General features: G+C 34.8%; 2 protein-coding genes across 2 annotated transcripts in view; one reads left to right on the top strand and one right to left on the bottom strand.

The window, feature by feature from the left end:
* Nucleotides 1–6861, top strand: part of LOC121411461 — a 50804-nt gene extending 43943 nt beyond the window's left edge. Inside the window, exon 4 of the mRNA XM_041604213.1 lies at nt 3719–6861. Coding sequence (XP_041460147.1) covers nt 3719–3748 — 30 coding nt within the window. The 3' untranslated portion in view covers nt 3749–6861. The remainder of the gene's footprint in view (nt 1–3718) is intronic.
* Nucleotides 6862–14482: 7621 nt separating this feature from the next.
* Nucleotides 14483–26396, bottom strand: LOC121412243 (creatine kinase U-type, mitochondrial-like). Its single transcript, XM_041605148.1, has 8 exons — nt 26304–26396; nt 23956–24211; nt 23121–23336; nt 22461–22645; nt 21286–21409; nt 18555–18689; nt 15496–15621; nt 14483–14790 (listed from the first exon to the last, which is right to left on the bottom strand). Exons 2-8 carry the CDS (start codon nt 24115–24117, stop codon nt 14689–14691), a joined length of 1050 nt encoding a protein of 349 aa, XP_041461082.1. The 5' UTR covers nt 24118–24211; nt 26304–26396; the 3' UTR covers nt 14483–14688.
* Between the last annotated feature and the right edge of the window lie 1536 nt (nt 26397–27932).

The raw sequence follows: 27932 nt of genomic DNA, 5'->3' as shown, positions 1-27932 counted from the left end.
TATTTCATTTTGGTTATTTTTTTCAATTTCTTAACATCTACCAGAAGCCTATGGAGAATAATATACGCAGCACCTCGCTTCTCATGCGAGGCCATGCACCAAACGGCTACTTTAGATGACCAACCTCGTTGTAGGTCACAACTCATTCAGCTCAAGTATTTGAGAAATTATGTTATCATGATCATAACTATAGCTATAAAGAATGCGTACAGCATTTCCATATACTTAAGTATAAGATTAAAGAACACTGTCGAATAAATGCCTTGCTCACGGGCTTAGGTACCGTGGCAGGGGAACGAACCCGGGACTATCACGTATCTAGTCAGGCTACTTAGACCACTCGGCCACGACAACTCCACTTAAGAGTTAATTCAATAAGTTAACAGAGAAAAAATGCCCATAATGACAGATCTAAATATGTAACGATTTTCCCTCGTCCTTTTCCTTAGCATGTAGAAATTCTGACGTTTATGAATTATTGTGATAGAAATAAGAAGTTTTTGATACTCCCACCACATCGCCCTTGCCCGCAACGTGATGAACTTTATTTTTTTTTTTATAAATTCATGAATTACTGTGAGAGAAATAAGATTTTTTTAATGATCATCCACTTACACCGCATCGCCCTTGCCCACATGATTTTTTTTTTTACTAATATGAATTTTCTCTGAGAGAAATGAGATGTCTTTTACAATCTCCACTGCCACCTGGTGCTGACTTTGACGAAGACCTAATTATCTGTTGATGAGGTACATGTATATACATGTATGTACAATCGCATTGATCACTCATGGATGGGTTTTTCAGGAGAGAGCACCACCTGCCCTCTCACGCGTAGCGCGAAGGCTTTGACATCTATAAGAGAAAGAATACATGTTACTGTTTTTATTTAAAAAAAATGATTGCGAGAGATGTTGCCATATTCCATGTTTGTGTGGGTGTGTGTGTGTGTGTGTGTGAGTGTGTATGTTTGCGTATTTCTCTCTCAAACACACACACACACGTTTATTCGAAACCATGCACAACTTGTCATAATGCGAAATCCAGAGACACACACAAAGCTGTATACAACAATTACATGCAATCGGGGACGTTGATCATCTACATTCGATACGCACCAATTTAAGGGGTTACACAAGGACTGTCCACTTTAACCTAATGTTATACCAACGTTTACGGTTGGTGGCAATCATAGAGTTAAATACGTACTTAGGTTTATATAACTCTATGGTGGCAATTACCAATGCGCGCGCGCACGCAATCACGTACCTCTCACATAGTCATGTCTTTTTTATCTTTTCCACGACAAGGCAAACTGTATGGTTATCCCACTATTATTATTATTTAGTTCGCAGGTTTATAAAAAAATTCCCTTTAGATATGTTTTTTGTCTTAAAAAAATCAATATAAGAAGAATAAGAAAGGTTTTAGATATGCTTGTACACTGCAAACTTGCATTAGAATATGTTGAATCAACTTAGTTAAAATTAAAATCATCCTTATTTATGAAAAGCTTACTGACCAGATGGGATGAAATTAATATCAGCAAACCAAGATTAAATTGAATTAACTCCAATTTCATGTCAGTTTCATTTAGTTTTCATGTCTTTTTACAATCAATACTATTTACAGTCTCACACGTTCACGTCATCTATCGTAGATGTAAAGTAAGAAATTATTCTTTTTTTATCCTCCTGCTGAATTTGAAAGCGGGATCTGACATAATATGAGGTTCCATTTTCCATCAAAATTATTCATGCCATCTTACACTACTTGGCAGACCCATATCATTGTCAGTAATACGAGTTGGCCCGCATGTGACTCGCTTGTTGGCCAACGTTACATGACCCATGGGTGCTTGTACTTTATAACGGATATTAATGCTATCAATTCATTTATTTGCCGAGTTCTATTCTGGAGCTTGACCAGTCTAATTATAGATTGGACAAATTTCTAGAAAAATGCAACATACGGATTTTTTTCTGCGAATTCGGCTCAACCAACCAATTAACTTATTTTTAATGTAGGCCCAGTGATTCTAGATGAAATTCAAGAATGGCTCATTATTTTTGCATTTACTGCAATTAATTATATTCAGATAGCACAATATGAGGTATACGAAACAAACGGCTCTCATATCAAAAACTCCAAACATGAATGATCTATAGAAATATTTTGACTTAATTAATGAGTATAAATTACCATCCATTTGTCAATATTTAGAGATAATACACCCTCTACATCAACACTACGTCAATGCAGTTCTCGCTGCGTCAAAGAAAAATGGCTATGACGCAGTGTAAACTGCCACGGCGTAATGAGAGCGTAGCAAGGACTGTTATTAATACCATGTTTACACTTAACGGCATTTGAATCGGCTTTTTCATAGCGTGTAAACGCGAGTAACTTGAATCGGCTCGCGGTTCAGAACCGCGAGCTGTAACAACGTGTAAACGCAAACCAAAAGCCGATTCTGCATCGGCTTTTGGTTCTGAACCAAATGCCGATTAAGTGTAAACACGGTATAAATGGCAAAGTCCGCATGATCTCCCGCGACGTGGAACTTGAAAACGTCCAAATTCCACGTAGCAAGAGCGCCGTGTCTGAACAGTGCGTTGTAAGGACGGACGTACTCTCTTAAAAAGGATTGGTCAAAATGACCAATCTGTTGGTTAATATGTGTCCGACCGATAAAATTGGTCAATATCAACCAAAATTTTGGTCGATTTGAACCAATAATTTACTACCAACAGGTAGTAAGGACCTTCTTAACAGCTCAATCGACGGAGTATAGGAAGCGGACACGGAATGGACGTAGCAACAATATCGTTCATGTCTACTGCGCGGCCAGCACGGATATCGTCGCATCGTCCAAAATAATTAGACGTACAATTCACAGTCTACTTTGATGATGATGTAGCAGGGACATGACGCACCGCAAGATGAGCCTACACTGCTTGGAATTCTTATGTGCAATATAATTCGAGGGTTGGCGCGGACGTAGCTTGCAGTTGACTATTTCACTTTAAAAAATAGAACGAAATTGGCGCAACGTTCTTCCCTTTTTCTCAATTTTGATATGCTGGAACTTCTTACCTTGTATCTTGCTTTAATAAAATGGACAAACCTGCAATGTCCGCACACCACAATCTTACCTAGAGGGCAGATTCCCATTTCACATTTTCTTCTGATTCGATGGTTTCTTATCTTTCAAATTATTGATAAATCGGCTCAATTTTTGCCAGAACTCAACGAATTTCAATTTATGAATACGTTGGGGAAATGTTAAAACTTTTAATAGGAGTTTCTCCCCCCCCCCCCCCCTCTCTCTTTCTTCCTCTTTCCTTTCTCTCTTTTCTAGGCAAATTATTGATTTTTACTTCAAATTTATAATATTTTATCTATTATGTTGATTCTTGGACCATAATGTAAAGCAGTCATTGGCTGATTCAAGTTCTTTCTTATCCTGAGTAAATATGTTGACAATTTGAAAAACAAAATATAAATGTAACTAAATACGTCATAATTATCTTTTAATTTTGAAGTTCGTTTGGAGAGCAAAAACATGAGTCTCGTTTCTTACGTTTGTCATCTCACATTTCTTTTAAACATACTTTTCGGAAAATTTCGTGATGTGATAACGTGAATTTTGATGATGAAGTTATCATGTTAATTTCTGTTTATTTTTTCCCCACTCCTCCTACTACTTTCCCTACAGATGATGCGACAAGCACGGTACAAGAGCTAAGGAACATAAGTCAAAGTTTAAACAAAAAACTCGAAAAAGGGGCACAAGGGAAATCATCAACGAGCCACGGGAGAAATCAAAATGGCACACTCGAGCTACTTCAAGCTGCCTCCACAATCACGACAATCCTTCACTGATCCTGCAATGGTATTCCCTCTATTCAAACCGCGTGGACGGACGACCTTCTTATGGATGTGAACTAGTTTAATTCGGCTGTTTGAACGACAGTTATGATGAGACTAGAATACGTCATTACATTGCAAAAAGCCTGTCATGAAGTCTAAAAGTCTCTTAGGTCTGTCTGTGCATTTTTTTTTAATTTGTTGTTGTTCTCTTCTAAATCAAGATTTTGATTCATGAATTTTGCTTTTGGTTATTTTTTTCTTCAAATTCTTATTTTAACTCGTAACCTTATGTCAGAGTAATGTAACGGAACAAAAAAATCATGTCCGAGTTTAACACTATAGTTCTCTCAACAAAGGGTTTATGCATACAGAAAGGACCTGCTGTAAAGCATGATTATTCAAAGTAATGTAACTCAAGTCATTATGTCTTCTTTTGGGATTAGCTAGTAATTCTACCGAGAAAATGTTCTTCTGTTTAGAAAAGAATGTTTGAATAAACATGTATTTAGTATATATAGGCTTCATTTTCATACAAAGGTACCATTGTTACTCTCGGCCTAATATAACCAATACTAGCGATGCCAGCCTATGTTTTTCATCAAATCACTCATCCATCGACAAAATAATAATGTGAGCGCAGAAGCGTAATATATCATCATGTAAATAAGATTCATGTTAATGTTATTGTTGTGTTGTTGATTTGTTTCATTTCTTGGTTACATGCACTGTCCTACGATATGTGTTTTTACCTTTAACTGTATGGCTCTTAAAACAAACCCAACCTAAGCAATCTAGCTCATTAAACAGATTAAATGAAAGCAAAAGGGGTATACTTCGTTAATATGTTTATTACCAGAAACCAAACCTTAATACTTCAGATTTTGCTGAGAGTCTTTAACGCCAATATCGTACAGTAGGTTTGATGCTATGGTGGTAATGTGATCTAATATGGTTGTGACTGATTTGCAATTCATGAGTCTGGGAGTAAGAAAGGTAAATATAGAATAAGTGGTTGACCCTTCCCAAACTCTGCCCAGTTTGGAGTGATGTGGAGTGCAACTCGATCCCAGATTTCCCTTTAAATCGATGAGACAAGTATCCAATATTGAGTTGTCCACTCTATGAAAGATCGAGTAAAAATGTTCCCATAAAAAAAGGATCATGCTTGCTGGGTACGACTTTCTCCCACGTTATGGATAAATTTCAGCGCAGCGTTTTGATAAAACTTACACAGTATTTGGTATCATTTTCTCAAGCAAAACATGCAAGTTTCCTTTTTACCCAATATTGGGTAAACTGTATTTAGACTGAAAGTATTTTCTTTGTAAAATAACCATGACTGGTCTTCTTTATTCATTTCATTTCAAAGTAATACTTTCACATTATTCTGTGACATTTGTCTACATTTCTGGAGGGAGATACACGGTTTCTAGATTTTACATTCTCTTCTATTTCAAAACGATAATTTAACAGGTAAAACAAAATATTAATTAGTCTTTTAAAATTGATATTTTTCTCTTCGAGAGTGAAAGTATAACGATCGATAATACCCACTTGAATTTACTTATAATGGTTCACACTGGTTCTTTTTTAATTTGTTTGTTTATTCGTCCATTTTCCTGAATAGTGAGGGATTAAAAAACACATTTGATCCAACTTAAGAGTATTTTTATATTATGTGAAGCTTGAATTTCGTACTCAGTTCTGCGGAAAAGGTTTCCCAGAATTAGAAACACATGGATTAAAATTGCAATTTTCTTGTCCTAACAATGCAAATGTTCTATTAGCTATTTTTTATTAATCTAGTATTCTATTAATAACAATATGAAGATGTATAAGAGAAAATAGTAATTGGACGTTTAATTCTGAAAGTACCAAAATAATTCTTCAATGTTAAACTTCAGAAATATTTTCAACCTGGCCATAAATTACATTACTTTGTTCGAATTCTTTTAATATTAGTATTCTATTTATAACAATATGAAGATGTATAAGAGAAAATACTTATTGGACTTACAATTCTGAAGGTACAAAATTAATTCTTCAATGTTTAAGTTCAGAAATATTTTTAACCTGGCCATAAATTACATTACTTTATTCGAATTCTTTTAATCTTAGTATTCTATTAATAAGAATATGAAGATGTATAAGAGAAAATACTAATTGGACTTACAATTCTGAAGGTACAAAATTAATTCTTCAATGTTTAAGTTCAGAAATATTTTCAACCTGGCCACAAATTACATTCCTTTGTTTGAATTCTTTTAATATTAGTATTCTATTTATAACAATATGAAGATGTATAAGAGAAAATACTAATTGGACTTACAATTCTGAAGGTACAAAATTAATTCTTCAATGTTTAATTTCAGAAATATTTTCAACCTGGCCATAAATTACATTACTTTGCTCGAATTCTTTTAATCTTAGTATTCTATTAATAACAATGTGAAGATGTGTGAGAAAAAGCACAAATTGGATTTCAAATTCTGAAAGCATAAAATTAATTAATTAATGTTAAAGTTCAGAAATATTTTCAACTTGGCCATAAATTAATATACTCTGTACGACATTTCTTAAGGTTGTCTCTAATGAAAACAAGAGTTTCTCTTGACGTTTGCTCGGCGATGTTCGGGGGATGGAAGGACATGGAATATGTACTGTCGAATGCCCATCATGACAAATTCGGTGAAAGTTTAAGTCCTTGAAACTAGAACGAAACTGTTGTTTCGGGTCACCAATTTTCGACTAAGACTTTGTCACGCATTTGAAAGTGCATTTACTCTGTTTTTAAATCCTCCATACGTCGTTGAGGGGAAACCCCATAATATCCCTAACTCGTACGATAATCAATGATATATGTTTACACATGTAGATTCCTCATTTTGATAATTAATTAGTAAAATAAAAAAATGCAATTAAGAAAATTAGATGAAAACCAAGACTCTATTTATAATAGAGCCCGAGCTTATAAGGCCAGAGTAACAGTTTAAACCTTGAAAAAGAAAATTGCAAGATACTGATAGACTGCTTAATAATATAATAGACTCATTATCCTAATTATTATCTATTCATATTGGTCAATCTGTATTGTTATTCTTCATAACAGTATCAAAATTATGATAAAGAAAATTATGACGTACCTAAGGATCATGATTAGGGATTATTTACAGCAGTACGTACGTACTTTTACATAATTCATGTACGTCATTAATTTTTTTTTCAGGCTATTGGGTCTTGGTGCTGTAATAGAGCATTCTCTCGATGTGTTCTAAATTAAACCGACATCGGTGTCAATCAACCATGTCTTTGAACAATATGTAGACACTCTCCACTCCCTCGGAAGTATTTCAGTCGGTCGCCGTTTATTTGAATAAAAAACTAGATGATTATGATTATACCATGCGTCCCACGAGAAAGGGAAACTGGGATTCCCAGTTTTTATCCTGTCAACGACATACCCAAACGAGAAATGGTCTTTCATTTACATCATCATAAGATTCAACTTTTCTTCTCCATTTTGATTCCAAATATGATATGAATAGTTAACGCAAGGATGAGCAAGAAAAGTTAATGTCAAAACCAAGTTGCGCAGAATAATTGATCGAGATTGGATAAGGGAGGGATTGCTCATTCGAATAGAATTATTTTTGGTTTTCTCTCCTATGTTTCTTTCACTAAATCTCTAACATGTATAAATAAGAAATGAAATAGGGAATTCTATTCTTACGATTAATATTAATTTTATGATCGAAACATATCCAATTACACTCTAAAAATACTGAGTAAATTTTACCCAATATTGGGTAGAAAAGGAACATGCATCTTCGCCGGGTATTTTTTTAACCCCGTATTGAGCTATTTCAACGCAACATTGCGTTAAAATTAAAATATGTATATATGTTTTTACCCAACCAACATGCATGTTCCCATTTTCCCCAATATTGGGTCAACTTTTTTTTAGAGTGTATAGAGATATCTTGGATGGATTTCCTTTTTTTTTGAGGGACGCAGTCGCACTACCTGACTACAGTCCTTTGGTCATGTTGGCGGGATATTAACTGGTAGCATGCGAGAAATTTAGAAACTCCGTTCAATGTGTCTTATTTCGCTATGATTTATTTTCAGAGAAGTAATCAAGTTTTCGGTTCCTGATAGATCTTATTAGCGAGTTTTCGCAACCACTATACGCAGACGTTTTCCGGAACGTTGAGAATACATTGTCGAAAGCCCTTCATGAAAAAGAAGCCTTTGTCGACAATCGGTGATTAAAAACAGCAGTGTCTTCCTGGACTCTGGACAAAATGACATTTTTTGCAATTTTTCGTCAGCTCCGAATTTCAGGACGTCTGCTGTCCCGGTTCACCAATTTCCGACAAAGACTTCTTAGCTGTCCATTGTGATTTGCATTTACTATGTTGTAGAATCCTTCCCCGTTGTAATTGCGAAAAACTTGCTATTGTGTATATTTGGTAGCTCAGAGTGTGCTGATCGAGTTAGCAAATGCATCTCATGAAGACCGGGTACTAATCCAATCTAGTCCAATCTGTCTTTGTATTAAGTGTGGAATTGACTTTAAAAATAATCTATTACCTGGTTCATATGAATTTTCTCATAAATATATAGATTTAGATAAACTACTATGAGTGATGATTCACTCTAACATCAAAATTTTGAGCCTGTCGACGTAACCTTAAGAATGCCAGCATTACATGTAGATCCGAGTTGTTCAAAATAAAATCAATTGTTGCAAGGTTGTCGTTATTCCCGTCCTAAACCATGTATGAAAATTGAAAATAAATGAGAATACAATTTGACAAGAACTTTTTGAATCATGCTTTGTTTGGTCTGCGTTTTCATTTGCAAGAAGATGCATAGGATCCCTATATGTAGCTGACTTTACACCCAGTCGTATGAAAAGTCATTCGTAACTTACACTCACTGTCAGTATCATCATATTTATGTTAACAATGATTTATTTACGGCATTGATGTGATATACTAAATCCGATGTTTTGTGGGTATGACTTCGAAAGATGCGAAGTTCAAGAAAATGTAACGGTCAGAAAAAAAAACATAATATAAAATATAATGTAATCCGGTGTTGTATTGCTCAAGACACCCAGACACCGATGGGGGTAGCATGCTTCTCAGTTCTTTGACCAAAGCAAGGGAATCAACTGAACTATTTGGTTTCCTATAATGTTAAAGGACAAGTCCACCCCAACTAAAACTTAATTTGAATAAAAAGAGAAAAATTCAACAAGCATAACACTGAAAATTTCGCATACATTCGTAATTCCGAAGGTTCGGTTATTCCGAAGGTTCGTATTTCCGAAGGTTCGTAATTCCGAAGGTTCGTCAATCCGAAAACGAAATAAGGTTCGTAATTCCGAAGGTTCGTTAATCCGAAAACGAAATAAGGTTCGTAATTCCGAAGGTTCGTTAATCCGAAAACGAAATAAGGTTCGTAATTCCGAAGGTTCGTTAATCCGAAAAAGAAATAAGGTTCGTTAATCCGAAAATTAAATAAGGTTCGTATTTCCGAAAATGAAAATAATTCATTTTGGTAACAAAAACGATGTTGTCATTACAAGATTACACGATATTATGCAATGATAGTAATACATGCGTGCGTTGTGGCCAAAAGCATGTATTTCATTAAGAATATAGGCGCCCTGATCAAGCATAGGCTGATTTCGATTTTATCTGAGCAATTGATGCCTAAGCAAATGGTTTAAAGGTGCAGGGGATCAAGTGTGTTGGTCGCGTGCGAGTAACCTCTAGATAATAGGATTTGTATTGGAGGGGATGTCATTTTTAATAACAGCTTCTGCTGGTAATAAAAATAATACTAATAATGATCCTTGTGAGATGTTGAAAGCGCGAATCGCAAGCTCAAACTAGTAGACATTTCAAGTACTACAAAACACACAACCTCTTTACACAGATGATAATCTCATGGTGAAAATATCCGTTTGCACCAAATTGCCCCTATTGGCCCTTTTTTTGCTTTGCCCCCCCCCCCCCCACGAAAAAAAGAAAATAAGTTTCGCCGCCATTGGTTGAAACACGCATCGTCTTCATGGCTAACTGCAAAAAAGTTCTTAAAATGTCCCCTTTAGATCAGGTCAGAGCTTATATATTTAAGATTTCTGTTCGCGCTTCTTCCTCGCAGTTATTATCTAAATTTAGTTACATAGGCATCTCGTTTTGAAGATCACAAACATATTGCCCATCATATTAAACAAAATATATAGCTCGCGCTCGCATTATTTAAAAAGGGTTTATCATGTTATTACATATTTACTTTATTTTATAAGTATAAAGCTAATTATTGACTGTTAGGACTACCCTTTCAAAGAAACAAACAAAAATCAACTTTAAGCTGCCGATCGAGGAAAATATGACTGAAAAAAAATTACCCCCCCCCCCCCATTTGACGAAAGTTGGATCCGCCGGGAGGGAGGCAGGGGGCGCTTGCACCCCCAAAATGAAATAAAAAACAGGGAAATTAATATTTTCCAAAATGGGAAAGTTCCTTCTTCAAAAATAAATATGCCGTTTTTCATGTTTTTTTTAAATGAAATACTCTTTTTAAAGTATACAAGTTAAGTTTTCAGGCTGGAATATTGCAAATTTTCAGCTTGCGCTTCGCACTCTCATTCGATTGGTGAAATATGCATCCTAAAGAGGTCACTAAATGCTTTCTTTAACAGGTTCCTTTTCTGGTCAGTATGTTTAAGCTCGCGTTTTGCGCTCGTGTTAATTCTTTAGTTAGATGCACATCTTTTTAATGACAGCAGAAATCTGCTCGGATTTTTAAAAACTTATTTTCATTTTTTATTGAAATACCCTAAAGTTTTAGCTTGTGATTCAGCTCGAAACACCTCGCAATAATGCCATTTTAAGAATAATTGACCCCCAAAAACGTTTTACAACTTCACCTTTAAATTTGTTTTACCAAGCCGCTCGCTCATTATACCCTCTCCCGAAAAATAAAGCCTAAATATACATTTTGCCATAATAAGAAGTCACTTCAAAAAAGTTTTTCTCTACTTAATCACTATCAAACACACAATGACTTCAAGCATATGATAATCTTAAGGTGAAAATATCACCAAAGTGCCCATTTTGACGTATGAGTTTCATTTTTGGCTTTACCCCCCAACGAAAATTCGTTCGGCCGCCCTTGCCTTCCCATCCTCATAATAATTGAACGGCAACAGTGTCCCCCGCCCCCCCCCCTTGCCTCTGCCTCTGCTTTCCCGGTTTTCATTTTTTGGATTAACGAACCTTATTTCGTTTTCGGATTAACGAACCTTCGGAACAACGAACCTTATTTCGTTTTCGGATTAACGAACCTTCGGAACAACGAACCTTATTTCGTTTTCGGATTATCGAACCGTCGGAATTACGCCACAAATGTTCGGATTAACGAACCCTTTTTCGTTTTCGGATTAACGAACATCGAGGTATAGGCAATTTACGTGTTTCGGAATTACGAACCTTCGGAATAAAGAACCTTCGGAATTATGAAGCTTCGGAATTACGAAGTGTAACCGAAAATTCAATCAAAATCGGATGTAAAATAAGAAAATTATGGCATTTTAAAGTTTCGCTTCATTTCACAAAACAGTTATATGCACATCTCGGTCAGTATGCAAATGAGGAACTGATGACATCACTCACTCACTATTTCTTTTGTATTTTATTATATGAAATATGAAATATTTTTATTTTCTCGTCATTGTCATGTGCAATGAAGTTTCATTCCTCCCTAAACACGTGAAATTCCACTATTTTAACATTTTGTGCTTCAGACAAGGAGGTCCTAATCGTCAAATTTGTAAAAATTGAAATATTGTATAATTCAAACAATAAAAACAAAAGAAATAGTGAGTGACATCATCGACTCTCTCATTTGGATGTAACTGGCTGGTTCATATAACTATTTTGTTAAAAATAAGCGAAACTGTGAAATGTCATAACTTTCTTATTTTACATCCGATTTTGATGAAATTTTCAGCATTGTGCTCGTCTGATTTTCTCTATTGATTCAAATCAACATTAATTTCTGAGGTGGACTTGACCTTTAACACTTCACAATACGGTCCTAGCTGTGGGGCGGACGCGATGTGTGCATGATAGAGGGTGTATGTGGGTGACCGTGTGAGGGAAGGTATGTGTGTGTTTTGCATGGATAGGGTGAATGCGATGTGTATATCATGTCTACACACAAAAGAAAAACGTGTGAGTGGGTGGGTGTGAAGTATATATACACTGCAAAAACTGTGGTGTTAACCACACCAGTCATTTTACACCGGTGTCAAATTGGTGGTGTTAGTTTTACACCTATAGGTGTTATTACAACACCTTTTGTTGTTACATTTACACTCTTTGGTGTTATGTTTAATCTCTAGAGTGTATTTAAACACCTCAGGGTGTGGTCCTCTATTAACACCAACTGATGTCAGTTTAACACCGCAGTTTTTACAGTGTAGTTGAATCAGTAATCTGTATTTGCCATGACGTTGAACCCGATTCCCGGAACTGTCTTTGAGCAAAACTTAAGATTTATCAATTGCATGGTGATAGAGCAATGAATATTATCATTTATTTGGTCTGGTTTTAACAATACAAAAAATACAAATCAATGATCCGAACTTACTATCATATTTCTCAAGGGGACATCCGTTTTCTAATGTAGAAAGTGGTTGAGTTGGGTATTGGAGGCTCCTGTTTGACCCATCTAGCAGCGGCGGGAATACTTCCGGCTGTCGAGCGATCATGACTCCCTCACTGGATTCGGGAGATGGCAATCTGCATCTTATACGACTCAGGAACTTGTCCCAAGTGTGAGATTGATTGAAGTACACATTTCTTGTTTAATGAAATATTTTCTGTTCTAGGATCGCTTATTTAAACTCCTCTATCAAATCACGTTTTAAGAGTCAAAGTTTTGACTTATAGCTTTTAAACTACATATGCAGGTCACACCATTGACTATTTAAAAGGGACTATTCTTACAAAGGACTTTTCTGGACGCGGAGGCAAAGTCAATCAATAGAGGGATGAGGCAAGTCTACGTAAGAAAAGAAAAGAAAAGAAACTCAAAAAGAAAGGAGGGGTTTGTTCCATTATCCAAGGACCATGTTTTAATCTATATACTCACACGTAGGACAAATCACTGAGCCGTGTAAAATTGTCAACCCCCGATTCTATTGACGGACTACATCCTGTAGCTCGTAATAACCGGAAGTCTCAAAAAGTTTTCCCGCCCTGCTGGTCAAGCAGGAGCCTATATCTAACCTGGGGAGCGTTTCATCAACATTTATGTCCGACAAGTTGTCAGATCTGACAACTTTTCCCGATTCTGATTGGCTGAGAGGTACTGTTGCTATGGTAATTGTCGGATAAAACAGGACTTGTCCGATAAAATCCCTTCATGAAACGCTCCCCCAGTGCAGACCTATTCCACTGCCGCACCCGAAGGAGACAGACGGAAGATAGATGTGGAAACTTTGTAGAACTAGATAGTAAGTTCGTATTGTTGATTCAATTTTTTTTCGGTCGTATATTATGTGATAACTATGATTTCGTTACCTCCTCTTACTTCAGACCCTCTTTGGTGTACTTGAACTCAATGTTGTCTAAAAGGCCCCTGATACACATGCGTCGGGTTTGAAGCCGGCCCGAGACACCGACTTTGAAGCCGCCTTCACGTCTGCGATTTAAAGCCGCCTCGAGATCATTATATATCCCCCTTTATAAACACATGGTATGAGGCCTACAATATTGGGTGTCTATACACTTAAACCGGCTTTACGTCGACTATTCACGTGACACGAGTCACCTGAAGATATTTATACTGTTCCGGGATATTTCATTAGCTACAACTGTTCGCTATTTCTACGTCAGTGGTCAATCGGCCGGCCTGAGTCCACCTAGGGATGCTACACGTACCAATTGTAGGGCTGAAGCCGGTCTGATGCCGGCTTCAAACCACTTCCAGAGGTAAACTCAATCCGAGACGGCGTCAGTTCGGCTTTATAGGGGTGTTTCAAGTCGAGCCACCTCCAACGCCTTGTAACACAACCCTAACACTCCTTACTCATTACGCAGTACAAGTGGTGTGCAGCAAAGATATACAATCACGATAATGCAGATAATTTGAAGATAAATTATTAGAATCGTATATTTATTTCATTACCTTGATAAACATGATATTCATATTACAATGAAGTCAATTTAATGTTCGCCGAAAGATATTTCCTTTTGACATATTAAATCTTCCAATATTGTCAGTATCATTATCTTTCCTGATTGTAATCATTATTTTATTATAAAATCAAATAAGATTCCTGCTCTGTAACCACACATAATCTAAATTATAGCAGCGAAGTTCATGCATATGATTATTTTCGGTTGATCAATGTTTTTTTTGTGGGGATGGTACTTTGTTTCGGATATTTTGTGGGTTTTTTGTTTTAGATTTTTCTTATTTCATTCAAGAGATTTAATTTCATCAACACCTATTCATTTCATTTTCAAAAACATACAACATCGATTCACTGAAGTGGTAAAATATAATTAAATAATTCTACTAGCATAAATGTCTCATATAGATATAGTCCATTGTCCTATACTGCTAAATACATGTCTAATTAACTTTCGTTTTACATTGACATTGATAAGGTAATTTTGATCTTGATTATTGAGAATTTGTAATATACATGTAACAAAGATAAATGATCTCTCGTGGTATATTAAGTGTTATATAGTACAGTTTTAAGAATTAGATGTTGGTGATGGTTTATTGGGGTAGATATTGGGCGATGGTTCCATGCCTCTCCAGTTCTTTCTCCATCTTGATCAAAGTTGCCACTCCATCCAAGACGGTCTGCACCAGCTGAACCTGAAATAAAGAGATGGAGTCAAATATTTGTCATTAAATTTCGTCAGGGATGGCACAACAAAGGGGTAGGGAGCCCCTATGACTTTTCAAAATGAAAAAAAAACACGGAAAACGAGAAAGGAAATGAGGGGGTATAGTGAAGACAGAAGTAAGGAGGATGTGATATAACATTATTTTTCTTCAAATAAATTGAGAAAAATACGATGTCTTATCAAGTCCGCCTCGCCCTCGACCCCAACCAGCCATATCAAAATATCCCGACGCCGCCCAATTCCTTGTAGAATAACTAACATGATAAAAAAGTGAATGTGATGATATTTCTGTATTTAAGGCATATTGGGTGAATGTGCTCTCACTAGCCATTACATTATCCAAAATATTTATGACATATGCTACGAAGTAATTTTTTAAATGAGTTTATGGTACTTGATTTAGGGGATTTCCATCAGGTGTTTTCATTAAGATGTCAAAAATATTTTATTTCATACCGATATTACGCCACATTGAACGAGATCTGCACAGACTGTAAAAACACTGTTCAAAATTTTAAGCGCGTTGTTAAAATCCTGTTATTCAAACAAGTTTTGTTTAAAGTTTCAGCAAGTTGTTTTAAAGAAACAACCTTTAAAAAAAGTGTAAACAACTTGATGTCAGAATACCATTTTTAAAACTGTATCAATATCCCTTTTTTAGCCAAAAATTTACCTCTGACTTTCCCAACCTATCAACGTTCGAAATGTCGAAAATGCCATCGGTCGATTCAGTATCGACTCCACCGGTCCCTCTCTTCTGAAGGCGGAGCCTCTCTAGTATCACCTCAAATCGTGGATCCTGCCGAACATGGTTAAACGTAAAAAAAATCGTGATTAGAAAGTTAAAAAGTTATATTATACCATAGGTCTATGATTATACTTGCACGGTAAAAACTATTTCATATAACGCTGTGTTCTATAGGCCTATGAACCTTACAGCAGTTGTTTACGTTTTATAATAACATGCTTAATTTATTGAGAATTAAATATTAAAGATCAAACTTTGTTGTTTAAAATTTCAAAGTACTTGTTTAAACTGTTTGAACAACTGCAGCTGTATTGTTTATAAATTATTGAACAGTGCTGAATGGAATTTTAAAAGAGTGTTTTCTTTGTGTAATCTGGGACCCAACGCAAGCAGAGAGTTCTTAAAGAAAAAAAGGAGAAAATTATTCAACAAAGCATACACAGTAATAAAAAAAATATCACGCTTTTAAACCGTCACTGTCACACTACTTAAACAATAAGTTGTTTAAACTTTTTATTGTTTAAACTTTTGTTTTTAATTCTTTAAATGCTATCAACATCTTGTAAAAATGAAACTTCTTTCAAACTTTAAACAACCTTTTAGAAATTTTAAATATCGTTTTACAGTGTAATACGTGAAAGTTTGTACAATATCGAGAAAACGGTAAGGAAATTATGATTTTGTTAAAGTTTTTATAATTTGTTATCACTATACCTAATGAGGATTTCAAATTGGCCACACTATGTAGGTGATATCGTTTTGATGCAGGATATCTCCCATAAATCTCATTTTCTATCTCACACACAAGATTACTATATTTCAAAATTCTTTCGTATCTTATTTCTTGTCCATTTCTTTCAAATTTCAACATTTTAAAATGTTTCTAATTATCTAATTTCATTAAAAAAATGATGTTATCATCAAGGTAGATTCTCTTAAATCAAATAAAAAAACCGACTTCGTCCAACCTTTGGTAATGTTGTCTCCTTCTTTTTAATCAAGAAAATCAATTTCCATCAACCCATTTCTTCATGTATATATTTTCTTCTCTTTTTTCTTGAAATTAATTAAGCTCCAAGATTCCAAAATTGGATACACATGACGGTCAAGAATATTAATCACATTTATTATATTGATATGCAACGACTATCCCTCCAACAATCTAGTTGATTATGGTTGGCTTGAAAATAACGTTTTTAGCATTCAGAAAAAAGAAGTCTTTAAGATGGTTAGTTATCAATATATTTCCAACGGTTCAATTCCACGAGGGTATATGTGTAATGCAATTACTTTTTTTTAGTTAAAAAAAGAATTGATGATGAATTAGAATAAACATTTTTTTAAGAAAACAATAACATTCAAAAGAAAAATATATATATATATATTATATTTGTAATGTATCGAAGCCAAAATTGGAAAGGACAGGATATGACCAAATTTTAATGATGGCACTAGAATAGTATATGCTTAGCAAAGTAACCTCGGGCATAGGCGGCGGAAGCGGGGGGGACGGGGGGGACGTGTCCCCCCCTAAATTTGAGGAGGGGGGGACGGTCCCCCCCTAAATTTGTTGTTAATGACCTTTTTTTTTTTTTTTTTTTTTGCTTGTCCAAATTTTTTTTTACGTCCCCCCTAAAATTTTGGGGTTGAGAACCTTTTTTTTTTTTGCTTGTCAAAATTTTTTTTGTTGTCCCCTCCTAAAATTTTTGGCTTCCGCCGCCAATGACCTCGGGTACAACGGTATTCAAAAATAGAATCAGATTGTTTTTCATCTCTGAGTTAATCATCATTTTATTTATGATTTTGTAAAAAAAAAACATTTTGGGGAGCGTATCAGGGGTGTGATCAAGAGCATCTAGGGAAATCTACCACTTTATTTAGTCATATTTTTCTGTTGTTGTTGCCTCTATTGAAGAAAATATTTACATAATTACAAACCAAAGTTTCACAATACATCACGTTCAAACAAAGTTTACACAATAAATCGTATATTATGAATATATAAAACTTAGGACAAAATCACGTTCGAAACTTTCTTTACATAAATATATTTAAGCCCTAATGCAACTCATGCTTTGGTCCTTCTTTTTTCTATCAAATTTATTCATTTCTAATCGTTTTTTGTTTCTCTATAACAAACACATGTTTAAAAGCAAAACTTGTTTTTAATTCTTGTCTCGTTCCTATTCAAATTAAGTTGACAGTATAAAGACCAAGATTATTTTTACAAATATTTTTTCCAGAGTCATTAGAGGGATGATCCGGGCTAAAGTATTTATAGCTTAATAAATAGAGTAGAATTCATTGAGCAAAAATGCCGACAATTTCATCAAAATCGGATAACAAATAACAAAGTTATTGAATTTTAGCAATATTTTGTGAAAACAGTCGTTATGAATATTCATTAGGTGGACTGATGATGTCACATCCCCACTTGTTCTTATGTATTTTATTATATGAATTTGGTTGATTCAATTTTTTTCCTCCAAGAACTATAGAAAAAATGGATTGACAACTGATTTAGTGCATTAGATATTTATTGCTCCAACTTATTTCATTATAAGGGAGACATATTATTCACACAATTATTAAACAATGAAAAAAATATGATTTTATGTAGTAACATAAGGAAACGGAAAGTGGGGATATGACATCATCAGCCCACCTCATGAATATTCATGACGATTGTTTTCACAAAATATTGCTGAACTTTAAACGTCAATAACTTCATCATTTGTCATCCGATTTCGATGAAATTTTGCTTAGTGAATTCTACTATATATATTTTGATATAAATATTTTCAGTCCGGACCATCCCTTTAAACTTCTCGCGATTATTTTCGATATTCTGAACTTAACAGGGTTTGTTAGTTCGCATTTTAAATAACAAACATCGTCTTATGTACAAAGTCTCTTGAGAAATCTAATGACGATTTTCTTCTTTAAAAAAAAGATGTGAAAGAGAGAATAATGGCAGTTTTTACCTGGCTAACGAGAGGGATTTTAAGGTGTACACCAGCTCGGAGTCCAGTCCCAAGATTCGAAGGACACGTCAAAATATATCCAAGGTGCTCATTCCACATGAACTCGTGTCCTGCTTCCTTTATCTTCCTTTCAAACTATTAACGATAATAAGGTAGGGAGAGAGAGAAAGAGAGGGGTCCACATTATACAAGCTTTGCTTTTCAGTGGACCCCTCCATTCTTCTTATGATATATAATTGCGTTGATTCAATTATATCTAATGATATTGATTATATTGATTTAATTTGACATGTATGTTAATTTATATTTAGATTACTTTCAAATATGTATTTTTTTTTCTTCCAATATTGAATTTTGTTCATGCTATTGTTTATTTAAATTGAATCAATCTATTTTGTACTTATTTGTATCATTTTGAAGAATGAAAATAAATTTGAATTGAATTGAATTGAATTGAAAAGGAGGGGAAGGATGGGGCGATAGAGAGGGAGAGACAGGAAGGCAATGGAGAGAGAAGGAGAGAGAGATATATTTGACTTTATCTATTTTTCTAGTAAAAAAGGTTACTTTCAGTTAAACCTCGGAGGATTGATTCCCGATAAACCCTATTCTTACTTTTATTATGCAAAATTGTGACGTCATAAGCCATTCACACTCGACCTTTTTTTATCGTTACGTTTGCATGGAAAATGATTTTAAATGCATGTGTCGGTTGGAACAATTATAATCGAGATTCCGATCAGCGAGAACTGAGATTGTGAATCGTCCCCTTAACACTATGCACACTACACTCTTAAAACAAATCAGTCAAATTGACTAGACCAGTAGTCAGCTGGGTGCAACTGAAATGACAATCACTGATAATCAAATTTCTGGCGTATTTTCTAGTCAGAAATAACTATGTTCTAGTAAAATACGACTAGAAAAAAGTCAAATATGACTAGAATAAAAGTGGCCCCTAGCTGACCCTGTAACTAGTCATTTTTGACTGAGTGTACCTTTAGCATTCACCAGTTGATTCAAACGTTATGATATACATGTATAGAAATATATCGTAAAATAGCCTTAAAAACAATACGTTTATATATATATATATATGTGTGTGTATAAAACCCTCAACAAAGTTTGGAAATCTGTGCTTGGCCATTAATTTCTTCCAACTCCTAATTGTACACAATGCATATTTTACACCATTCAAAAGATCATTCAATTCTCTTTAAAATGGTACCATGCTTGTTATGATCATGCCATCACGAGAAGAGTAGGATTCAAAAGTGTTTGATGAGGTCTGAATTGAAAAGCTGCAAAACGAGCAATAAAAGTTTGGAAATCTGAGTTGGCCATTAATTTCTCCCAATATCAAGTTTACGCAGTGCATTTTTGATATCATTCAAAAGATCATTTAAGTCTCTTTAAAATGATACCATGCTTGTTATGATCATGCCATCACGAGAAGAGTAGGATTCAAATGTCTTGGATGAGGTCTGAATTGAAAAGCTGCAAAACGAGCAGAAATTGAATATGAAGGGTCAACACAGAACATGATTCTTTTGTCTGTGTCAATTGTAATGTAGTAGTGATAGTTCTGTGAGTTAACATGGTTCGAGTAATGGTTTGAAATACCCATGCATGTTTGTTTGTTTGTCAGAGGTGTCTTTGATTCTATTTTAATGTTGATGTTAAGGTGCATGAAAATTATTTCATGCTGAGAAACTCACTCATCACCACTGTAAAAGATCAGTGACTTTCAATATTGTGTCATTTTGCAACTTTTGAATTTTGAACTTGCCCCACATTTCAAGGCACTGCACCTCCATGTGAACCAAAATCATATCACAGGGTATTTATGTGTGTGTGTGTATATATATATATATATATATATATATATATATGTGTATATATATATATATATATATATATATATATATATATATATATATATATATATGTGTGTGTGTATATATATATATACATGTACATATAAATATATATATATATATATAGTAATGTCACAAATTTGTATGGCTCCATGAAAAACATAAAACATTTAAAATATTGAATTTTCTTGGAGCTAAATACAGAACTATTAATTTACAATAGAAAAGCAATCGCGAAAATACTTTTCATTAGTGGTCTTAATTGTTTTGTATGGCTTCATAGGCCCCTATATATATATTTATAATGAAAAACGAAGGTACTTTTACTTTGAATGGCTGCAAGAAAGCAGCCAAAATGTAATTACCCTGCTGCAAACTAGACGCTGTTTAAAATTTCAAGCACGTTGCTTCAGCTGGTCACTGTAACATCTATTGTTTAAACATTCAAACTTTTGAACAAGTTGTTTAAACTTTAAACTAAGTAGTTTAAACAAGTTTTAACAATTGTTTTAACGTTAAACCATTATTGTCAGATTTACGGGCTTAGACCATGTGCTTATAATTTATAAAGTCCAAAAGCAGTTTAACATACAATGTAAAAAGATATTAGATAAAAGTTTCAACCAGCACGAAGGTAGTTATGTGTCCAACCAATTTGGGGTAGTATTTTACCTAAAGCGGGAAGCATATTGTCCAGTAGGTTTAAAAAACAAGCTGCAATTACTTCATCACACTATATAAATAAAGATGCCCAAAAGAAATGCCCAATGTTGGTTGGACATATAATTTACCTTCGTGCTGGTTAAAATTTTTACCTAATATCTTTTTACAGTGTAATGTAAAGGATAGTCTACCTCTTTCAGACCACTGCAGAACCTCTGGAACACTCGAACCATATTAGCACCATTTTCCATTGATATAAGCCTGGTATGATCCTCTTCATTCACCCACACAAGGAAGTTTTTCTGATAGTTGTGCCTGTGTGCAAAAATGGCAGAGTCCAGCAATGAAGAACTAAATAAAAGGCAGCCAACAGCTGTCTATATACTAAAATGAACAATGTTTTTGTTTTCCTTTTTTTTTGTATGAGAGAAAGAATGTTATAACCATGGACGGTAGTTTACTAATTTTTTTTTTTGGCCGGTCCAGGAATTTTCAAAAAGGGTTGATATTTTCCTTTCAAAAAATCTGACAAGCAAAAAAAAAGGAATAAATAACTATAGAAAAAGATCTTCACTCCCGTAAGTCTGACATTTTTTACGACAAATATTTTGTTATGTCTTTCAAATGTAATTGGGGTGGGGTCACTTGCCGGATGGGTGCCTCCACCCCCCCCCCCCCCTCCCCCTTTGGATCTGCCACTTGTTTAGTTCATAGACGAGGTTAGATCCAAATGAGCGTTCCATCCACATTATTCTGTCGTCTGACTGGCTGTCAGGCCTGCATGCCAACTTCCGTGATTTTGATTGGCAGAAAACTGTTACTATGGTAACTATGTGGGATGCAAAAGACTTGAAACGCTCCCGAGATCTTATGTTCTTAGATATCACCAGCCTCATAACGGTTAAACATCTTTAAACAATCCAAAACTGTACATAATAGTCGTACACGTATACGTAGTGCACAAAGCACAGGTTTAATTTTGCCCAAAGTCAAAACGGAAATGGGCAAACAAAGTTTTGTTTTTGCTGGCGCATCTATTTGAAATAATTTACCCCATTTTTTAAAGAAATGCCCACTCAGAATCTTCGTTCGGTATTTTATTTTGGGGTATAATAGCCTTAATATATAAACTGGCCCTTTGTGTTGTTTTATGTTGTCTTTTATCACTTTGCCTGTCTTAACTTCACATTGTATGCTTTTCATAATTGTTTGTTAAATTTTCGTATTTTTGTTGTAGGGCCTCCAAGGACAACTGTTACAGTATGCCAATCACTAATGGACCCAGCCTACTTAAAAAAGACTTACAAATAAATAAATAATCATATGAATAAATGAATAAATGAAATTAAGAAGCTCGTGTATATACCATATTCCCCTTGCGTCGGGCCAATCTCTAGCCATACCAGCGCACGTGAGCAGAGGAGAAACTGGTTTGTCGAATAGAAAATGATCATCAATCAGTTTCTGTTGATCTTGTTCAGACATGGTTGTCAAGGAATAATACTTCCCAGTCAAATCGCCTTTCATACCACCAAGAGCCTGAGTCACAATCTAAACAAAATATATATATATATTTTTATTATTTGTCCCGATTTACTGAACATCATTGTTAATGAAAGGGGTTGACTTACAGTCTCTCGACATTATCAAGAAATAAATCTTCTCTCTTCTTACTTTGTTTTGGAATGTCTTGCATTGTGTAAAAAAGGATATCACCGAAAAAATAATGTAGTTAATAACCTTCAGCAACATTTTTTTTACTTCGAAGAAGAACAGAGCCATCAGTGGCTCTAACCTGAAGAGATCGAGTGATCTATCCGTCTCCTTTGCAAATCAATGATCAGATTATTTGGATATTTTGTTATTTTTCATTTTTATTTCCTGTATATAATGTTTTGAATGTTGTACGATAGATAAAACCAAACCAAGAATATGACGAATCGAAGAACAATATCACGAGTTGTTTAAACAAATGTGAGGGTGAGTGTGTGTGTGTGTGTGAGGGTGTGTTTGTAGGGGGTGATACCTCTTCGATTTTTCGGCGTTCGGCTCTGCTGCACGCAGGAGGAAGGCGGAATCCTCGTATCGATCTCCCGGTGCGAACACGAGAAGAGAGAACGTAGTTGGGATCGAGAGTAACCGCTCGGAGGTGGTTCTGGTTCAAATCGGTTGGGTGGATATTATTCGGTCCATAACCGTCATGTCGGTTTTGAATGACAGCATCGAAGAGCTCCTTGAAAACCTACCCGATTTCCAAGAAACAAAAGAAACGTGGGAAGAAAAAAATGGATGAAAAAGCCATTGCCCTGGGAAGCAGGGATACTGAAACACCCCCCCCCCCAAAAAAAAAAAAAAAAAATCCTTGGGGTGCTGCGTGTATTATTCTCCATAGGCAGCACCCCAGAAAGTCTGAAAGAGATGTAAACATTGATAAAATGTAACCAAAATGAGCTTCATTTTGTAGTAAAACCCTTTTTTCGCTCTTCAAATTTTTCGGGACCAGTTTGAGGATGATGATGATAAAGAGAATGTGCGCAGGAGGAGAGGGACAAAAAGAATAAAAGAAGGGGAGGCAGAGAAGGAGGAGGAGGATGCGAATTAGTAAAAGTAGTAGTAGTAGTAGTAGTAGTAGTAGTAGTAGTAGTAGTAGTAGTAGTAGTAGTAGTAGTAAAAACTAATGATGATGATGATGATGATAACAATGATTGTAATAATATGATGATAATAACAATAGTAATAACGATATAAATGTGAAGGAAAATAAGAAGAAGAAGGAAGAGAGACAGCCAGAGATAATAATTAAAAGGATGAAATTGTTAGAAAGAGCATGGACAGGCAATCAAAGTGACTGAATGATTTACCTCGTACGATTCTTCATCTCCTGCGACCATACCAACGGTCATAATAAACGGATGCCCAGGGTTGTCCACCCCGGTCTGGATGCACTGGTCAAGGGTCCATCCAGTACTGGTCTTTCTATCACAGAGCTTTGAGTAGAGTTTGACTGTCAGGTACTTGGCCATGATGTTGTTATGTTTAACCAGGTCAGGATAGCAAGAAATGCCAGTTGGGCGTGGCCTTGTTAACTGTCGGGACCCTCCGCAGCATTTCAACTTTCTGTTGGGATATAAAATTCCATAATAGTCATTGATGTTGGTAAAATAGTTGATTAATGCTCATGATAATACACCTGTAAATATTAGGTTATTAAATGATATGGCATAACTTAAAAGTGAATTTGAAAAAATTGCTTACCTTTGTATTGTAAAGAAAGGGGAAATCTTTTTTAAAAAAGTGTTTCGCCCGAATTTCTAAAAAAAACATTGTTGCCATTTTACAATGGGAAGCAAATTCCTGTGTGATTATGTTGCAAAGACTACATCAAAATGGAAATGGATGTTTGATTATTGGTTTGATAAATTAGGTGGAAGTTTTATTTTAAGAAATTGTAAGTGTGATCCACAATATACAGCAACTTGTCATTGAAAAAGATTCCAAAGTTTTATCGTGAAACATTATATGTCTATTTTACTTTTAAAAAGGAATAAGGAAAAGAAAAATGTAATTTCAAGTGCAGAAACTTGCAAAGAATTGTTATGGTTTAACAACAATATCAGACATAATGGAAGGATGTTGCTATTTAGAAACTGGATACGGTCAAATATTTTTGTTCATTGGTGATCTGATATCTAAGAATACATTTCTTACTGTAAATGAGTTAAAAGAAAGGTTAGTCAATCTAGATGGACAGTGGTTGACAGAATATGCAGTTTGTATTATGTCAATACCAAAAATGTGGAGAGAACAACTACAAGAAAATAACCTTGCTTCGTTTAGAAAATTTAAAAATTCTATTTTGAATGATGAGCCATGTATGCCATCTGTAAATACATTGCTTAATTGTAACTGTAGAGTAAAACAAATTTATCAAGAGATGTCACAATTACATGTTGAAAGATCAAGGGCCGAATTATTTTGGAGAGAAGTTTTAGATGAAGAAAATAAGAATTCTTGGTTGTTTACATGGACACTGAAACTCAAAAGTATTCAAGATAATACCATAGCCCATTTTTTTATGTATAATTTATTACCTACTCTCTGAAACTTAAAAAATGGAATTTAAGAAACACAGATATTTGTAGTGAATGCAATAAGTGGAGTGATTTATTACATTTGTTTTGGTTGTTAGGTTGATAAGGTTTGGAAATATGTCGAAGCACTCATAAGAAAATGTCTAATCCAAAATTTTCGTTTGAAGCCTCAGCATATTGTTTACGGTTTAAGAAAAGAAAAAGATAAAAATGTTGCAAAGACAAAATGAAATATGTATATTGTGTTTAATTTAGTTGTCATTATCCCAATGCATATTTACTAATATAATGGGTGGAAGAAAAAAATATATATTTGCTAATGTAAGTGCCGCTTTTAATTGTCAGGTTTTATGTTATGCTATGTTACGTAATATTTTGTTGTTGTTGTTGTTGTTGTTTTAAGTATTTTGCAGTTAATTGATGATAATTCGAAAGTGTTGATTGTTTTTGTTTCGTAGATTATACTCTACTTGATTTGATTTGTTTCAAACAGTAACATGTGTTATAACCTATACACTCGAAATTAGTGGAATTTTAAACAATTTATAGAAATTTAGTCTTAATCTGGTCTGAATTTTGTGGGGGTAGATCTATAACATATTGATAAAAAACATGCGGTACAGTCAGATGAAAACTTGAGTGGCAAGCCCCCCCCCCCGACCCACACACACCCAAACGATGATGAACACACACCCAACATGCCCAAGTTTGGGGGGGCAAAGAGGTTATGCTTTGCCCACGTTCTTCTAATATTAAGCTTCCTGTAAAGTACAGACACTGTGCTTCACTCAACCCAGGTGAGGTGAATTTGTACCCGGCAAGATTAATTCCTTGATACACTTGAGAGATGGATGGAAGTTCCAGCTAAAGCCGGGGAAGATTTATTAATAATGCGCATCGGAATAGATTGTTTTTTAGATGACGCTAATAATGCAACTCTATCGCTCTCTTAATTCCGAGGAGTCAAATTTGGTATGGCGCCAGCAAGAATGTGCCCATCGAGTCAAAGTTTCCGAGACAACCAAAGCAAAAGACGACATTTTATTAGCCTCAGTGACTGGACATAGGAACCCCCCTCATCCTACACAACAATGAGGTCAAACAATGAATCAACATACCCATAACACACTGCACCCGCCCCGAAGAGTGCCCCCAATGCAAGTGCCGCTACTTTGGGGTTGTCCTTTAGAAATTGAAAAGCTGTGTCAATTTGTTTCTCCATTCTCCCGAAAATAAATTATCCTGTTGAAAGAAAATAAAACAACTTCGCCTTTGAATTATATCAGGGAGCAAGAGTTTTGATTATTGTTTGTCTTCTTGCCATCCAGCTATCTGCGCGGCTATCTTGGAAACGGGTGAACTACGTCATCAATGAGAGAAAGAGACATGCGCAAAAAGAAATACCAAGCGCAGATTCCCAAATACCTACTTCTGATTGGTTAAGAGCCACGTTACGGTAATTAACTTTGATTGCAACTCTCTCTGCAACCGGCCCAAGTTGATTTAATCTTGGTATGAAATTGTATGGCTGTTATTTTATTTATTTTTCTTTTTTTCGGGGGGGGGACTACTTAGTCCCCCTATAGTATTTCATTTTCAATGCTGAGAAGCAAAATGACAATGCAAGTGGTTAATAAATAGGCCTACAAAAGAATTGATAATGACCTAACAATAATAATCATAAATCTTAATATTTTTTTCTTTGCAAAAACATTTCAATTTTGTTTCACATCCGATTTTGGTGAAATTTCCAGCGTTAAGTTTGCTTTTTCTCTTTTCATTCAAGTTCAAATTAATTTTTTGAGGGATGGACTATAAGGAATTCAAGCCCATTATTGGAAAGTTTAGTACTTTATGCCAAAGCAAAAGATCAATAGAACACATTCGTGTGTATATCATTTCAACTTTAAAAAACACCTCCAAAGAATACAAGATGAAACCATTTCAGCTAGGATCAAAAGCATTCATCATGGTTGGACTGAAATACACATGGTGCACTTCATCTCACTAACTAACTGCCATCACTAATTCAAAGACATAACATGCCACGTTAATGCCACGTTAGTTTGTTTTTCAAAATAGTGCAATATTTCAATTTCTTTTTGAAGGTAATAACAAAAAACTTGCTTCGTGTGAATGACTTAAAATTAATATACAAACACAATGTAATGAGTATTATTCTTTTGCAAAGTCTGTACTGTTAGCATGTAAAGAGAAATGAATTATGATGATTGCATAGATGATAATTACAAAATTTCATGATATTGTGTCCGTGACACGCTTATTAAATCACACTAGAAACGAATACTTAAACATGTACACGCACTTCCTATGAGAAACTTTGACCATTGAAAATTATTGCATCTCTTCCATTATATCATTTTTTTGTGAAGAAAAGAATATTCAACATGCAAGTCAAGAAATCTTTTTTGGAATACCAAATTATATTTTCAGGGGTACAACACTGACAAAAAATGTGACATTTTATTTTTTCATATATCCTGTTTATATTTACAGATCAGTCCCTCAAGTACCCCCCCCCCTCAAAAAAAAAGAGAAAAATGCTGGTTAGCCCTATCTAATCATGGTAATCAAAATACAACCTTGTATAGAAAAATAATGATAAAATACTATAATAAGTCAATAGCATATTTAAAAAAAAATAAAATAGCAAAACCAGATGATTGCAAGAAAACATTAAAATGGATAGTAACACACGGCAATTTTTGTATAGCTCAGTACAAAAG

Source organism: Lytechinus variegatus, chromosome 3, assembly GCF_018143015.1.
Source record: "Lytechinus variegatus isolate NC3 chromosome 3, Lvar_3.0, whole genome shotgun sequence".
Classification (NCBI taxonomy): domain Eukaryota; kingdom Metazoa; phylum Echinodermata; class Echinoidea; order Temnopleuroida; family Toxopneustidae; genus Lytechinus; species Lytechinus variegatus.
Note: the sequence above shows the minus strand (reverse complement) of the source record. Positions and strands in the feature narration are given on the sequence as shown.

Excerpts from the sequence above, each read along its gene's own strand:
- LOC121412243 (XM_041605148.1), bottom strand. The coding sequence starts at position 24,117 with ATGGCCAAGTACCTGACAGTCAAACTCTACTCAAAGCTCTGTGATAGA. Across the intron at positions 23,337-23,955 it reads GAGATGAAGAATCGTACGAG|GTTTTCAAGGAGCTCTTCGA; the intron begins GTAAATCATTCA and ends GAAATCGGGTAG. Across the intron at positions 22,646-23,120 it reads AACGCCGAAAAATCGAAGAG|ATTGTGACTCAGGCTCTTGG; the intron begins GTATCACCCCCT and ends TATTTTGTTTAG.